The following is an 18,020-nucleotide window of genomic DNA, read 5'->3' on the forward strand; positions in this document are numbered from 1 at the left end:
TTTAAAAACTGCAATTGAGCTGCAAGTAAAATGAACAAATACATTAAGAAGCAAAAATCAGTTATAGACTGAAAAGATGTTTAGAATTGTAAGAACTGTAACCAAGTTTTTCGAGGAACGAGCAACTTTGTACAGGGAGCATGTAACTTACCTTACACATATTAAAGAAATACTTGCCACTCTTTTTTGCTTCAGTATTCACAGATTAGACACCACAGTAAACTTTGTCAAACTCTTCCTCTACTTTTTAAGCAAGATCTAAACAAATTTTTACATTATATGTATGTAAGCTAGCAAATATAAAAGCATTCACATATGTCTAAAGCAGTTTTAATGATATAATCAACTAAAAAAACCCCAGTATTTATCATAAAAAATGGATCTTGGCTCCTCTGGATTTTTCCCTTGCCTTGAAAAGTGCAAAAGCCAGAAGCTGTTTTGTAATGTGCATTTTCCTCCAGTGTAGTGGATGCTCTGCTCCTCTATTTGGCTGAGCTGCTTTAAGCAGCATTTGTGATGCAATGTGAGATTGTTTCCAGAGACTTTATGAGAAACAGTAATAAAGTTCTATTTTCCCACCAAAATTATTAGATCATATACCTTCTTAAAATCAGTGCTATCTTCTTTTTCTAGTCTACTGCAGTATGGTTTTCGATCTTCAAGGTAACTCTGTGACACCGACCGCCCTTGTGCTGAATCATAACGATCACTTGAAGACAGGCTGAGGGATCCCATATCATATCTGTGAAAGAAAAGGTCTTATTATAATTTGTGTTCAAACAGAGACCACTCACTGTATCAAACGTTAGGAATCTGCTGTAACCCAGCTGAAAACAACCAAATGCAATTATGTGCTTTAGTATAGCCACTGTCTTCTAATTTGATGCAAATTTGATTTTTACATTCTTTCAGTACTTCAAGATTCTGTATGAAAAGGTTTTCAAACTGCTCAGTCTGCCAAGTTCCTGCACCTTGTATGTATTTTAAATTAAAATATTCAAGCAGATATTTACATCTTAAAGCACTTTATGTTAGCTTAGATACTTTAATTATTTATAAAGATCTACTTTTAAAGAATTATTTTAATTGAAAGTTTTTATAAAGGAAATCTCTAAAATATCATCCTAGATGAATTCTTCAGGTTTTATTAGAGAAACCAAGGAGATTCCAAAACCTTTTGTTGTGAATTCTAGTATTTCAGCAGATGTTGTTTATGAAACAAATCTTCAGCAAAGTCCTTATCCTATTCATCACTATATCACAACCAGTATTAACAAAGTCCACTGTTTACTCTTCACTGATCGTATGCTGTAGCAGTTATATTTAACAGATTTTCAGCACAGACAGAACATAATAAAATCAAATTATTTGAAAGGTCTAACAACAAAACTTTTTTTTTTTTTAAGGATTGATATTTCTGCATTGCCTTTTAACGTATCTTAAGGAAATCTGATATTCAGAGGGTGTAGCACTTTTCTTGAGATTCCTTGCAAACTTTTCATTAGTGTATTCTAAAAGAGGGGCAACAAGATCCTCTTATCTTCACTGCAAAATCTGACTTCATACTGAAAAATCTGCAGGGAACCATCCTATATCCACTGTGTTCTACAGAACGCTCAGCCCGCTTTCAGTGCACTACTAATAGAGAGTCCAGTATATTCCCCAGAATGGAGCAGCCCACCCACACATGATAAAAAATATTTAGTACTGTAGCATTACAACTGTACATTTTTCCCATACAATTTCATACAAAGGTTAAATATTAACCTGGCTGACTACTGGGGTTAAGCTGTAGTTGTACGTGAGGAACCTAAAATGGGAATATGTGAACAGAAAGTGTGACAATTTTAAATTTATTTAAATTGCACATACCTTGACAGGCTGTCACTCTGAGGTGGCAAGGGGTGGAAAGAGAGAAAATGAATGGATCAAGTCAGTAAATTTTATTAAATAAAATATATAACAATATGTGAACAAATATGCCTAAACAGTTATGTTAAATGCATACACTATCCAACAGTACGTATTATCTGAACATTGTCAAGCTTCAATATTGTTATGTCTGGAACAGAAAAGAAATATGTTCTAGAATGTGTCTGCCAAAAGATTGCTAAAATATGATTTACAAGGATGTTAACATTATACCCTAAAAGTCTGGACTGGCCTAAACATTAGTAATTTCAGCAGTCGGTGCATTCTGAAATTTGCCTGCCTGTTATCGAAGGCATCAGAACTGTGTTCTATGAATTCCCTTGTTCTTTTTCCTCTTCTCTATCATTAGCAACGTTTTGAAAGGTCAACAGAATCAGGACTTCACCTCAAAACAGTAATATATAAAATAAGCTACAAGATCATTGTTTCAACATAGCTCAATGGAAAACAAGCTACTATACCAGTAACATAAGGAAGTACTTATTAGACTTAAAATTGAGTGGCATAATTTCATGTTTTGTATTACTTTCATTCCAGGTGAATCCATAGGCACAAAGTTCACTCACTTTATCTGACAAGCAGAATTTAATTAAAAGTGATGACTTAAGAGAGAGGGAGTGCCCTCTAAGAATTACATCAGTCATGCAAACCTTTTTTCCCTCTGGGTGGTCAACACAGATTCACCATTTATTCCAATCATATTAACAGTCTTGAATGAAGACATTTTAGTCAAGGAACTCCACTGATGTATCATCACCTGGATATACTCCGGTGTTACCTAGCAGTGGCTGAAGCCATCCCCAGAGGTGTATTGGCTGGTTGGGTGGTATGCTTTATTTGGTTTCCCTTTTTAGAAGGAAGCTATTTTTTCAGCGTGCATAGAGGAAAAAGCCACATTCTCCACAATACATGCAATTTCCTCTTTGACACCTTGAAGTGCATTTACTACACAGAGGGTATCAGAAGTACATGCTGTAGACTAACCACTCCTAATAAAACATTGTTATTTTCTGTTAGGGGCATGAATAATGCCAAGAACTTAAGAGACTTCATAGCATACATCACAGTCAGGTGGCACACACCTATACGTAAGTATCTTTTAAGCTACTGGCCACAAGAAGATTAAATTCCACCTAAGCATAAGCCTTATCTTGCATAATTGCATGTCTGAGTAAGATCAGTGTGAGATTACAGAATTCCACCATACAATCAAAGATCTACAGAAATCCCTTTTCCACTGCTTCCTTCTCACCTCAACAAAACAGAGGAAGCTTTGTCCGCAGTCAAAACTTTAGGTTTCTCTTTTTACCTTTAAGGAATGCTGTATGCAGAAAAATGTTAAGCTGGTCCTTTTAGTGTTCACCTACAATGTAGGACAGCCACTACAAAGAAGTAAACCATTCCTATATTATTTCTTAACAAATACGCTTTCTAAAGGCTGTTTTTTCTTTCCTTCTAGTGGACTCCCCATGGCGCCGTGGGAATGTGAAACCTCCCAGATCTCCATTCCCCTGCTGCACTATAGCTTCCCACACGGAAAGGCAAGTTATTAAGTCACACAGAGACCATCTTAGAAACAAAATTTTCCAGCTACACAGTGAACAACAAACAAATGGGTAAGGTAAGAAAGCAGTAATTGCTATAGGTAGGAAAACACAGACACAGGCCATTCCCATTGTCCTGGCTGAGGCTGGAAACCTGGGAAGCTGGACAAGGATAACATAATCTTCAGAAAACTACTTCAGCGGCTTCTGTTCCCTGAAAGCTGTTAAGCCCTGCTCCTGCTGCTCAAGAATCATCCAGCCTCCGTACCTCACTGAAAGAACATCACATCTCTCAAGCACATGCCTCTTCTTGCTCCCCTCACTTTTCACAAACATATTTAGGGTTTACTTTTGTAGCACTCTTCTCTGTTTGCTCTCTTTCCCCTTCAGATTCTGTCAGTTCAGCTCAGTCACAATCTCTGACATATAACTAAAAAGAATTATAAAAAGGTGTGACTGTGAGTTTACAAACTTTACATAAAGCTTGTCTGAGGACAAATGATATCAGCAAAGCTATCCCTGTGCATCCAAATCATAACATGGATGTTCTTTGCACAGTCACAGAACAGAGTAGACTGAGCAGCCACCATCGAAGCAGCAGCACACATGCAGTAACAAAAACCTAAACCATACATATCCTTACCTACATGACCTGAAATAACAATTACTTCCAACCCTTCTAACCTTTCAGAAGTCACATATCTGGTATCTCTAGCTAAAACAAAGTTTCAGCCCATTTAATTACAACGTAATCACAGTTGTAGTACGTCATATTGAAACCCAGGTTTCAGGGAAACACTTTGTTATTTAGAATCCTTCGGCTGCCAAAATCTCTTCTCACTTCCTTATTTTTAAATGGCTATCCTACAACTTATTTCTAAGGCTATCCTTCTGGCAGGAACACCAATTTTCTTTAAGTAACATGGTGGTTTTTGTGTGAGTTGAGGAAATTCTCAGCTCTTCATATTAAAAAGCCAACAGAAAATTTCATTAGAACCTCGAACTGTCAAAGTGGAGGCAAAGTCTGACATCTCTTTAATTGCCCTCCTTTATGGACAAAGGATCAGATAAGAAGTAAAAAGGCAGTTCTGAAGGACCAAAGAACAAGAAAGCACAAACTGAAATCTTACAAAACAGTTCTTTCAGAGACCTCTGAGATAAAAATAAGAATTTTTTGGCTCCTTATTTTGTCTAAGGTCCTTCAATTTTCTTTGTAGCATGCACCCAAGACCTCCTCTCTTCAGTTTAAATTCTTGAGTTACTGCCAAAGCCTTTGGAATTTTATAGTTATCACCATCTACCTCTGGCTTGTAGCTTCACCAAGCAAAAACAAACAACAGCAGCACCACATAAGGGAGTAACAGAGAATTTCAGTAGATCTGGTGTTTCTGTCTTCTAAACAGCAGTACATCAAATAATCACCAGAACTGAAAAAACATAACTACTTTCTGATTGTCTTTAATTCTAGTTTTTTCATACCTTTCCTTTTCTTTTCCTAGAACTGAGAAGGATTTGTAACCAAATAATGAATTTCTACAATAAAGCAATTAAGATTTGTGTCAAAGTGAAAGCAGATTTAACAACTACAATACAGAAAGTGCCGTTTCTTTAGGCATTTAAAAAAACAGTAAAAATACACTTTTTGCATGGATTTGGGAACAAACTTCCTCTCAGAATATTCAAGATCTATTCCACTATTCTATTTCTAAGGTGGCAATATACTGCACTGACAAAAGTAATATAATTAGTGCTCAGTTTATCACTGATAAAATGCTAAATAGTTGTTTATCAAAGAGAGGAAGTTACATGAAAGTTACAAAATGTTTTAAATCTCTGATAAACCATCTGTATGCAAAGGAAAAAACAACCCCACACCTAAATATGAAAATGATGAAATCATTATATACGATTTTTAAGACATAGTTAACAATTATAATAATTACAAGGTTAGGACATTTTCTGCAATTTTGACACCATACTGGAAATTCTGTATTAGATTTGATAAAACTTGAAAAGAAAACTTAAACCCACATGAAATACTTGTTTTGAAATTTAATTCACTTTCAGTCTGGTTTTGTATTTTCTGCAGCTGACACAACAGCTCATATCAACAAAACAAAATCAATTTATGTAGCTAGGTGACAGTGACAGTTGACACTTTCAATTTATTTCAGAACTCTTCATGAACTCAAACGTGATATTATACTGACTTAAAATGAAACCAGACTACTAAAGTCTTCTGTGGGAAGTACAGAGCCAGGAGAATGTTTTGACTCGTAAGCCAAGCCATGATTAGGCAGCCTAATTCTGCACTTCACCATCCCACCCCAACACACATCCTTTTAATTATAGCTTGTAATAGTAATGTTGGGCCTGTTTTATCACTATTTCACTGTAGTTTTATGAGTCTAATTCAATCAGAAGCACCACATGGACATTCTACTGAAATGAATTTTTACAGAACAGAATAGGAGTAATTAAAGATCTAAGGATAATGATATGTACTAGTGGGAGGAAAGGAAACAGGACTACGCATTCATGTTAATGTGACACAGAAATAAAAAGTGGAGCAAACCAAAACCAGAATGAATCTCTTAACTAAAGTATTTAAGGAATGTTTAATGGAAGCTTTTACAAAAAGGAGAGAAATATCATTCAAGTTTTATTCCTCAGTAATGATGCTGATTCTATAATGTGTAACTCCAGGGTTTAGGTCAAGAGAAATACATCCTGCTATACCATTTTATAGTGCAGCTTAAGTTATTACTTCCCTTATAAATCCCTCTTCATCCCACTGTCACACACCGCTCAGTTTATAAGGAGTTTCTCCATCAAATCAAGCCTATTGTACTGTTATCCACTGACTAATAATGGTGAATTAGGATGTTCTGAAATCTATTTTCTTCAACGGAGAAATCAGGTACATTGTGCTCTTCAGCATTCTATGCTTCATTATATTAACTTCTCATGCTAATTACATTATTGACTGGGGTTAATTTTAAAACGTTTTAATTAGTATGCAGAAATCACTGAACATAATTTATCTGAAAGTAACAGAGCAGATGGAAGAAAAACTTGTGCAAGATAGAAACTGACAGCCCTCCAGTAACTTGCTGGAACATGTCCCTGACCTACACATCAGGAGATTTCACCTATGTTTTATGGATGTTATTTCTATATAATCAGAATGGAAGAGAAAAAAATCCATTTTAGCCATTGTTAACTTGTTAAAATTTGTTATTAAAGCCTGCAAAAGAAATGGCACTGAACCGTAGCCACAAATTATGAATACCTACCTACCTACTGTAGGTACTCTTTTAATTTAATGCAACCGCAACAAAAGTTTTACAATCAATACATATCTGTTAGACAGTTAATGAAGTAATAATCTTTTTAAAATTACCTGAGTTTCTTTCTTATTTGTTCCTTCTTCTGAATCAGACTGGTGTTCCTGTTCATTTTCACTCTGGTAAAAGAGGTGGGAGAGGAAAAACAACTGAACTGTTGAAAGCTTACAGAGATTTTAAGGCATTCTAGACTTAATATGAGAAAATCTAAGAGCAGTAGAATTCCACCCAAATCAAATATACGGAGAATATATGGTGAAAATTCTTGAACAAGTGCATGTTTGCAGTACCAGAAAGAGAGGAAACAGACTTTTGCATCTGGCATATGAAAATCTTGCTTTTACAAAATTTCATACTGATTCCATGACAAAGAAGAGGGAAAGGGAATTGGCTGAACCATCAACTCCAACCCTTCTAATCTGACAGAGCAGTTCTTTCAATTTTAAGTACAATTTCTGACACAACTGTAATGTGCCAGAAAATGATTCTCATTCGTACAGCTTTGGGATGCATGCAATACAAAAGAGTTATTCAATGATTATTTTTTCCTTAGATTATGATTAATTCCTATTAAGTTATGGTTAATAGTATAATAGTTAACCATGGTTAATACATAAAAGTATTCTAAAGTACTTTTCAGCATTATCAGCATAGCTTAGACTTAATTTTGATTATGCTCCCAAAAGCTTCAAAATAGATACAAAGAATATATAACTTGAACAAGCATCAGTTTTTCCAGAATACTTAATTATATGCTGTATTACCCTAAACTATTCTCTATGTTAAGAATAGACTGTACATGTCGTATCACTACAAGCTAAGGCTACAGATCAGCAGTAGCAGTTGTTTACTTACATCTTGAGTCCAAAAAGAAACTCCTGTAGATCGTCGTTTTTCTCTTGGTCGCCTCCTTTCCCTTATAGACTTAGGCTGTGACTTATCTTCTTCCTTTTCTTCCTCTTTTTTGCCCCCTTCTGTTAATAACAACTTTCTTATTCATTTAAGTATGACTGAGACAATTCTCAGTCTTTAAAATGTTTACAAACATTTTTTTGACCTGAGATAAAGTAGCTAAGGAGCTTCTCATTACATACAGGGTTTGCTGTAATACACATTCCTCAGAATAAAGCTCTATAATACTATAAATATTGTTCCAATTCTTGAACATCAATTGCAAAATCCAAATTCCAACTCAGCCACCTCAACAAAATGTTTCAATGGGACAGTAATACACTACAAATTGTACTTAAAATTCACGTTCCCAATCTGTCATATAATAATTCAAACATCTGTGTCAGTAGATGTAGAAAAGTACAAAATAAGACAAGGTAATTCTTCACAATTCTATGTCAAACAAAGGCTTTTTTTGCTTGCATCAAGAATTGGATACTAAAACCCAAAAACTTTAAAAATTCTGTTAAATCCTCCTTAGAGTCCCCCATTTCATTACAGTCCTCTCCAGTCTGATCTAAGGAAGAATAAAATGGGATCCCCTTGACTACATTAATACTATATTACAGATTCCCCTTTTCTTTAAAAGAAATGCAATTGCAGTTCAAGCCCAACACAGTATCTCAGGATTGTGTTTGTTTCCCTATATGTTTACAAGTAATTTGTACGAAAAACACCCCATAAACCAAACAACCAAAACCAAACTTGCTCAAGCCAGTTACTTGCCTATTATCATGCAGCCTATTCAGTGCACTGTTCTTTTATTAAAGAAAACCACAGATTTGAGTTCACATAGAAGCATCACTAAAAATGTGACTTTAGCACCACTAGTCTTTAGAGGTAAGTAAACTGTTCAGTGTGAAGCAAGATTTAAACAGAAAAGAAGGAAACACAAATATTCCTGGTGCACATACACCTTCTCCAATTAAAGAGATGATGGTTTTACCTCTGGGCTTTCAGATGGTAACGTATTTCTCCTCCTACAGTCACAATTTGAAAAAAAGAACCTGCTGTAGCTAATATTTACCCATGAAAATAATTTCTAAGAGCAGTCTTAGAAAGAGTTTCCCAGAGTAAGCATGCATTACTGAAGAATCTTAATCCAAATTTCCGTTCATAGTAGGACACAGAGGGGAAAAAAATCAGGAAGCATATCCCTCAAGTTTAGCTCCAGTAACTTCCTCAGAAAATACAAGTCTAGGGAATATTGCAATACTTCTATGTAGTTTATGGAGATTTGTTCAATGGATCATTTAATCTGATCCTCTGTATAACATAATTATAAATTTCAATCAGTCATTGTATTAAAGTTACTGATCAGTGACTTGAATCAGTCATGTCAACTGTGGCATGCCTCTGAGACAGTACAGGAAATCACAGTTACCTGTCAACAATGTCTTCTTTTGACAGGCAAGTGATCAGGCACAACATCTCTGAGAATTATAGCATGCGATTCATATTTGCAGTAAGAGCAAAATCTCTGTGACGTCAAAGAAAAGCTTTATTTCTGACCTCTGAGTCAAACATCTGATCCTCAGCTTAAGGTTACATGAATCCAGGAAGTACTTAAAAGTATGGTTCCATAAAATATTCTGAGCTACCATTGGAAACGTCTTCTTCCCTTCTTTTTCAGCTGCTAATGAAACCTTGAGGTTCTTAAAGCATTAAAGCATTGTTCCAATCCTCCAATATGGAAGGACTGAAAAAAACCTCAGTTTTTCATCAAGTAAAATTCCTCCTTAATACCTGCAAGTATTTAAACTCTGAAATGTGGTATCTTATTATAGTTGATGTGTTAAAGCAGAAATGAAAGCATTATGTGGATACCCATGGCAGTATATTTGACATTTCTAAGATGCATCAATGGAAAACATAGATTCACATAATAATCAGCTGCAAAACACCACCAAGTACAGAAAATAATTTTCCTTTTTATGTTCAAGTTTTGGAATTTCTTGTAAAAGTTTGGAGTAAGATACATCCCCAGTGGTCTTACATATCACACCCTATTTGGAATTACCTCTAGAAGCATATGCTGCCCTTTGTTAATTAAACCAAAGAAAAAAACATATCCCTTCACAAACAGTACTCCTACCTCTCTCGCTTTCCTTTGTTCCGCTTCGAGAATAGGCCGAAGTTATACCTATAAGGCTGTTTGGTCTGTTTAGTTGACTTGAGGTTGAAAGAGAGCTAGTGGAGGTGGAGAGCGAAGAGGTGGTTGATGACGAAGACGTTGAACTTGGTCTATAGCGATGATATGGCTATTCGGCAGAAAAATGTCAAAATTAATTTACCAAGATCAAAAAATAATTAAAATATAGGATATTAAAACATTTACCTAGATAAGTAATTCTTATAATAGTAACAAAATTAAAACATCATACTTGGGAGTTAAGATTCATATGATTTCTCTACCTAAGGACACTCATCATGAAAATACCTCTTCAACAGTTCGGGAATATCTTTGTCTATAATCATCATCTTTAGTTTCAGATTCTTTCTTTTCTTCTTGTTTTTCTTTGTCTTGCTTTTCTTTCTCTTCTTTTTCTTTTTCTTCATTTTCCTGTTCTCTGGTTCGTGTGGGACGACTTCTTCCTATAGTTTTTTCAGCTTCCTGAAGATCTGTCAGTGTTACACCCTGTGAAAACAGCAGTTTTCAGCATTTCAGCAAATGTTTCAATGTATCACTCATATTAATGTAGATGATTGCTATTTTAATGACAAAATTCAGCTTAAGAATATTAAGAAAATAAGGAAATAAATTTTATCTGTATGTTCTACCTGTATGTTTTTCTCTCGAGCCTTGGAGCCAAACACCTCTTTTTGATTAGTAGCAAGTGTTTGCTGCAATGTGGTCTACCCACAGATTCTCCAGCAACACAATTCTTAGTTTTTTAAATTTAAAAGTAACATCAGTAAACTATGGAGATACAGACTTGGCCTTAACATCCATAAGGAGGATGGCTGGAGTATTTTTTTGTGCTGTTTCATCTGGGACTATGTGCTGATTATTCTCAATTTGTCAGCAGACACAAGAAGAGAAGGGTAAAGATGCTCCAGAGGACAGCGGTTGGTAATTGCTTCACTGCTCAAAGAGCGTTCAAGTACCATCTGGAGATTTTGCTACTTTCACATCCTCCCCTGTGTTAAGATTACACTGGCAATTAGTGTGAGGTAGATCTGACAGACACTGGAAAGAGCAACCAAATGTATCAGTACGTAAACTAAGAAAGAAAGGCTGAAAGGAGGCATGCTGTGAGATTCTATATTACTAGCAAGTAAAAAAACCCTCTTCCTTAGTACTCCTCCATGTCCATAGAAACTAGGTTGAATGTATTTTTTTATGTCATGGATCTTACTAGCTAGCCATATACTGGTCAGCTCAATCACATTATCTTTATTAGTCCACATACAGAAAAAAAGACTGAGAAATGGAAGTACATAAAGTATGCTAAACCTATTTCTCGAGTATTAAGTCTTCAGTCAGAAGCATAGAGCTGTTAGTTCTTAAAAAACTGAAGTGTTAAACATCTATGTAACATCAAGATACGATTACTCAAGTAAGCCATTTTAACCACCATGCAACCAAAATCTTTCTTTTAGTGGAGGAGCCTGTGCTTTCAAATTTGTATTAAATGACTCTTCAGTGATTAGAAAAAGCAACTTTCAGTACACAACAAACGTCATAAAGCTTGCAGGAAAGAAAAGGGGAAAAAAGAGGCCAAAGAGGCTTTATTTTATCTGGGACAAGCTGTTTTATACCAGGAAGACCCATCAGTTTATTTGGAGCTTTACTGGGAAATTAGTACTTCACTGTATTCAGGGAGCTACACAGGGATGATTCCATAAATGTGGAAGCTTCAATGAAACTGTACCTGCGTAGATCTTCTAGACTGTCTTGCTTGCCTGGATCTAGCTTTTCTTTGGGACTCTGATTCTTCATCCCGTACTGGAGTGAGGTATGATCTAAAGAGTTAATTACAGACAAAATTGGCAAACAATAACTTTTGTACAAATGTATTAAATGGTCAGAAAAAAACCACAACACAATGTGACTGAAAACCAAAGCAGTTAGAAGAAAATCTTTATATAAACCAGATTACATCCATATCATAATCACTTATTCATCAAGATTGCAGCCTTAGAACTCAATTAAAATACATCTTGTTTTTCCTACTTAATTAGGTTACTTTTTACCATTTCCTCTAAATATAACCTAAGGTTTTTTGGTATTTCAGTAGTCTACTAACACAGCGGTATGAGACCTCAGAGTCAATTACAGATTTATACATAAAATGTGTGTGCAACTAAACTTCTAGGCATTTAGAAAAAACAAAATGTATTGCTAATGACAAAAAAATCTAATTATAGCTGTTGTATCAGAGATTAAAAGTCCTTGAGGAGGTGGTTACCATATTTTTACATGAATCATCCATGCCTTGAAAAAACTGTGTTTAAGAATAAATCCTCATACACCCCCCCCCCCCCCCAAATAAGCAGGTAACTATAATCAAAGCCAAAAGGCTACTAGAGTAGACATATAAGGTCTCTAAACCAATATTAAAAATGAGATAAAGAATATAGCTTCTCAAACTATTCCAAAAGGATGCACCACTATATACAATCATAGCTTCATTACTAAAAGTAGTTTGTCTTTACTTTTCAAATATTCTTTGAAGTACTATTTCAAATATACTTTCTAAATACACAGTTTCAATCTGTCAATATGGATTAACCAACTTAATTTCTAAGGAAAATACTTAGCATATAATATTTCATATATAAAGAAGCTTTTCATTTGCATATAAACATACAAAGATACACACACATATATATATCTGTATAGATACAGATAGATATGCAAGTGCTGATACTTAGAGCACTATCTTTCATGTGCATTGCAGTAATTATTTCAGTTTTGCTGATTTCTCAGGTTTAATGGGTATTTTATACTCCATCAAGAATGCATCTGTAATAGTATATGACATGATCATCCCAGAGCCAGATGAAAACAAGGCATTTCAGGCCAACTGCTGATATATAAAACATATATAGTTTATGAGCATTAGTATACACACACTAGTGAGAGCAAACAAGACAGCAAAAGCCTTAATTCTAAATTTCTTGCTTTTCTAGCTCATCTGAAACTGAAACAGCATTTGCATTTCAAAATATGGACCACTTCTGAAATAAAAGATGTGTTTTGCTGATTTTGCTTTTGATGTGTTGGGTTCAGCCAAATATTGCTACGGAAAATGCTGGTTCCAACTATGGTTGTTACTGAGATGGGTTGGAAGCATGTGTGGGCACCTCCTGAATCATGGCAGAGAACTAAAAAATAATCCTCATTTCAGAGAATTTATTTCATCTCAGTTTTGGGTATGAAGACTATGGAAAACACTATCCCAAATAGGCCTAAAGTTATGAGAAATGTTTAAAAGTTATTGCTGTCTTAAGTCAACCAAAGGAATGCAGGTTTCTTCTGTACCCATGAACAGCTTCATTATCTTTGTGAACATACAGAGATGCACAAATTTGGTACAGATGCAGAAGCTGCATTTCAAAACTACTACAGAAGAAGCACAGAGATCTTGCATTTCAGCAGGAGGATTAAAGGATAAACATTTATAAATATCCAGAGAAAGAAAAACCCAAGGAAAGTTAACAGGAATTAGCAACTTTTGCTTCCATAAATAACAGGTAAGAACTCTTTACAGAAACATAAATATGCACCAATCTTAATTCATCCTCAATGTAACACGAAAAACACTGTATTTTTAGAATAACATTTATACCATCTTCTTACTCATTCTTCATACTGAACAGCTCTGAAACCATTGCATTTACAACTGCATATTATGTTTCAAGTAAAAGAGAGCCTAAATGATGCAATGAAATAAACAGAATGTGTTGGGTTCAATACTCCTTTATCAGTAGTGCCAGGCAGACAAGATGACTGAAAAAATGCTTCATTGTACCATATTAGCATACTGCCTGTGGCACAGGAGCTCAATCAGCAGCAACGTACTTGTAGTAAGTAATCGATTATTGATTTTCTTAGTTTTAATTCCATGTTTTTATACAGTTCCATTATGGGTATATTTAGGAGGACTCATTTAATCCATTACAGAAATACAAATATGAAAGTACCATATACCAGACGAGAACCTAAGGCCAGCCAAAAAAATACATGAATGGTCTCTACAGTACTAAGCTCTTACATAAATTGAGGCACATTGCTAGTTGTTTCAGTACACAGCAAGCAAATAAGACTGCTTTACATACTGCACTATCCAAATTTGTGGTATCCAACACATTCCTTGAAATAAGAAAAGAAGAAAATTTTTGTGTAAGAGCAACATTACTCTTAGGACCTTTACACACCTCCGTCTCTCCCTGACCTCTGATGTTGAGGACACAGTGCCAGAAGTAGCTGTAGTCATGGCTGTGGTAGTAGCTGTAGCATTTACAACAGATGGTGCAACAGGAACGGTCACTGCTGTAGGAACACTGTCCTTTTCTTTCTCAGTACTATCCTCAGCCCACAAACGATTTGAGGTACTACAGCATAACAAGCAGCAACACAAAAAAAGAGAAAAGGAAACAGCTAAACAATGAAAGCACTTTACTAAACAACTAATAACATGTAAATTGAGGGATGGATTTTTTTTAAAAGCAAACTGAGAAATGTCTCTACTATGAAAGCTCAACTTGAGCTGTTAAATTGAAACCATGAAGAATTAGCAGTTCGCAATAATGGAACTTTTATTCTTTGCACCCTTCTAACATTCGGTTTAATCTTTCATACCAATATGACAGTCACTTTACAGTAGAAAGCCATTCACAATTTTTGAGCCAAATTGTATAAAATCAAAGCAAATTTAGCAGGAAAGTGAAAAAATCCAGAGCCCCAGGATCTACTAAACAAGAACGCATGCACAAACATAAGCACACAACAGACCTGACAAAAAAGAAGACAAGAAGTGTGCTGGTGCTATTACCTGCTTTGTACACCTCCTGATGTAGAACCCGTTGTACTCTTTGTAGTAGTGTTTGCGCTGGCGGGCAGTGTTTTCTGAAGACCAGCAGAAGAGGTAACTGTTGATGCAGTACTTGGAACATTAGAACTAATCAAATCATCTTGTCTTCTACCAAAGGAGCCACTGAAGGAGACATGTACAATGGATGCATTTGTATTAAGTATCTTTGCTCATTAAAATATCACAAAGCTGTGAATTATCCAACAAACTCCTGCCTATGCATTCTTGTGTCTCTGTTGAGTCTCAGAAAATTCTGAGGCAAAAGAGCTATTTTCTTCACTATTTCCTTGACTAGGACTTCTAATTTATGACATCAGAGGGCAGCAGAAGTATGCCTTAGTCCTGACCATTTCTCCATACAAAGAGAAGATAAAAGAGTCTCACTGGTTTGTGTATGACTGTCTTAATCACATCTACTGAACCCCAATATCCCATTTTTAAACCGCTGTTTCACCCACACTGAATACCTCAGAAAATGCAGAATTTTACTCCACAGCTTGTCAGAAATGTCGTCAATATCACTCCTCTTATAATTTTCAACCAATTAAATGTACTGTTTTTTTTTTAATCATCCCCAGAGAGATTAACCTCCCACTCAAGCTTTTCCCTTGCTTTTCAAGTTGTAAAAAAGATACAGTGGTTTCCACATTTTTATCCATTGATTCCTCCTGAACAAATTTTATATTACCAAGTCAGGATGTTTTCCCATAACTGAATCTCAGAATCACAGTTAGGACAGACATAACATCATATTACCAACTGCAAAAGATTTAAGGAAAGATGCTTCTTTCTCATTCTGCAGTTGATAATTTTTTTCTATTACTATCAATTCTATAATGACAAAGAAAAAATAACTGTACAAGAACAACTAAGGAAATATTCTGTTAAAGCACCACATGCCATTAAAAGTGATGAGTACACTTTGTTTGAAGACTGGAGCATAAATACTGATTAAAGCTAACATGCAAAGATTGCTCTCATACACCAACTACTGATAATTTTCCATCCAGAACTGGAAATCTGTGCATTATCTTTCCTAAACCTAAAGTTAGGAAATTGAGGGTTTTTTTAAGATAGGAGGTTAACAAAGATGTAAGACGTATTATGCTGTGTATGAAACAGCCTGTCTACATGTCACTGACAACATCAATGTCAAGACTAAATGAATATCAAGTAGCATGTACATCAGCAGTACATATCAATATGCAGCTTAGCTACCCGAATCTTTTCTTTTGATCTATTCAATTTAGGTATTCATTGCTCCACTAATTCCAATGAACAACTTTACTCAAATAGCTACAATGAAACTACACAATGGAGTAAAGTCAATCATCTCTGTATCTGCAGGATAGGATTCCTTCTGCGAAAATCCTGCAAGACAGGAATTGTGCACGACTGAAAATTAATTTCATTTAGTCTGTATTCAAGTTAGTTTTACATTTGCATTCTAGGATGCTAATATTCACCATAGGGATGGCTATAATCTGTCACTATGGAGAGCAGCGCAAGACCTCCGATAATGGTCATGCAAAAACCTGAAGTCAACAGAGACAATATTTTCCCCCTTTTCTTTTCAAATACCAAGCAGAATTATTTGCATTCCGACATATAAAGTAGCTATCTTTGGTTACTGAACTAACCTGGAAAGAGTCAAATGAACCTCAAACTGAAATAAACAACCGGAAAAAGAAAGCATATAATTTTAATTATATAGCAGATGCTGCAACAGTCTTAGTAAAAATGGTGTAGCTTTTAAATCAGCAGAGCACTGCATCAGCATAAGTACGTACTTTTAAATTATTAACAACATTTCAACATGTCAGCACTCAATTTCAAACTGCCCTTATGAAGTGATTTCAGCACTTCATTTACTGTTTTCTTTTTATAATTTGTAAGCTTATTTTGATTAAAAAAAAAAGCAGCTAAGAGAAAATCCCACACCTTCTTTGATAACTTGTGTTTAATGATGTAGGACCTTCATTCAAACTGTTTTTCTTGACATCTTCCTCCCATTTTCTCCTGGTGTAGGAACTGCCACCACGTATTGAGCTAGCAGACAAGTCCCTGTAAAAAAGATTTTAGTTTAGCAAATTCGTATTAAAGAAGGCTATTCTTGATGTGAGCTGAAAAGGCATTTCACATTAAGTATTAAAACCCTGGATAACACACTTAAACAGAATCATGTGGAACACGAATAAAATGATCTTTATGGACAATAATTTCCAAGATCCTATGGAAAAATATTACAGTCATGCTAACACTGTCAGAAATATAACAGAAAACTAGCATTAAAAGAAAAACCACTAAAGAGGACATAATCATCATCAGTTACAAATTGATTTCATGGGCTTTGTCACTCTTTGATGTTATAAAAAGTTCAACAGCTGACTAGCCTTTCGAACGCATGATACTGTAGACCAGTATAAACAGGCCTGCAGTAGCCATTCCTGAGTGGCCTGCCACGTATCATTAGCTGACATTACTTTAGTCATAAGGAATTTCCAGCCTGCTGTTGCAGTTTATAGCAGAAAGAAATAACCTTGCAAAAGTCTACTTAGAAAAACCACCTTGAAAAATGAGATGAAAAAACCCTGAATTCTAATAAAAATGTCAGCTCAACATTTAAACTAAAGTTCAGACAGAACAAAAAAAAGTCTTTCACAAAACTATACCTAAAAGGCAGCCAGGTGTGCAAGGGAAAAATAAAACAATGTTTTGTAAAGATGTATTTTATGTTCAGACACCTATGGCCTTCAGAATGTACCTATTTTTGCACAAGAATTTATGCTAGCACTTTTTGCTGCAGTTGGAAATGACCTTAGAAAATGATCAAACACAGGCCAATGTGTTTGTACACCAAAATGCCTTTTCCACCCATGTCTTACCACCAAAGAAAAAGAATTCAGAGATGTGATCTGCCTTTGAAAGGTCCTGCTGTATGCCAAGTTTTTGATAATTACTGAAAGTTTCACTTTGCCAGGACACTACATACTTCAGCACTTTTGCTGTAGCACTGGCTACTCGACTGAGGCTGGAAGTCTTGAGATTTGTTAACCTAAAAACCCTGCCAGGATTCATCCTGGATGTCCATTACTCACAGTGGGATGTCACCTGCATTACACTACATCATCGATAAGCTAGACAAGCAGGTGTTCAGACAGGGAGAACAAGAACGCAGCATCTGAGTAACAAGGACAAAGATCTGG

The 18,020-nt window shown here is 35.3% G+C and overlaps 1 protein-coding gene across 9 annotated transcripts in view; it reads right to left on the reverse strand.

The window, feature by feature from the left end:
- PPP1R12A (protein phosphatase 1 regulatory subunit 12A) overlaps nucleotides 1-18,020 on the reverse strand; it is a 117,518-nt gene that overhangs the window by 13,163 nt on the left and 86,335 nt on the right. For 8 of the 9 annotated variants that reach the window (XM_062613829.1, XM_062613832.1, XM_062613825.1 and 5 more), the window contains 10 exons: nucleotides 16,756-16,878; nucleotides 14,776-14,937; nucleotides 14,159-14,335; nucleotides 11,650-11,740; nucleotides 10,215-10,412; nucleotides 9,870-10,035; nucleotides 7,679-7,797; nucleotides 6,880-6,942; nucleotides 1,873-1,889; nucleotides 601-742 (listed from right to left, as the gene is read on the reverse strand). In XM_062613829.1, coding sequence (XP_062469813.1) covers nucleotides 601-742; nucleotides 1,873-1,889; nucleotides 6,880-6,942; nucleotides 7,679-7,797; nucleotides 9,870-10,035; nucleotides 10,215-10,412; nucleotides 11,650-11,740; nucleotides 14,159-14,335; nucleotides 14,776-14,937; nucleotides 16,756-16,878 — 1,258 coding nt within the window. The remainder of the gene's footprint in view (nucleotides 1-600; nucleotides 743-1,872; nucleotides 1,890-6,879; nucleotides 6,943-7,678; nucleotides 7,798-9,869; nucleotides 10,036-10,214; nucleotides 10,413-11,649; nucleotides 11,741-14,158; nucleotides 14,336-14,775; nucleotides 14,938-16,755; nucleotides 16,879-18,020) is intronic. The other variant, XM_062613831.1, reaches the window with a different exon arrangement.

Source organism: Pezoporus occidentalis, unplaced genomic scaffold, assembly GCF_034315485.1.
Source record: "Pezoporus occidentalis ecotype Australia unplaced genomic scaffold, CSIRO_AGI_Poc_V1 ctg17, whole genome shotgun sequence".
Lineage (NCBI taxonomy): Eukaryota > Metazoa > Chordata > Aves > Psittaciformes > Psittacidae > Pezoporus > Pezoporus occidentalis.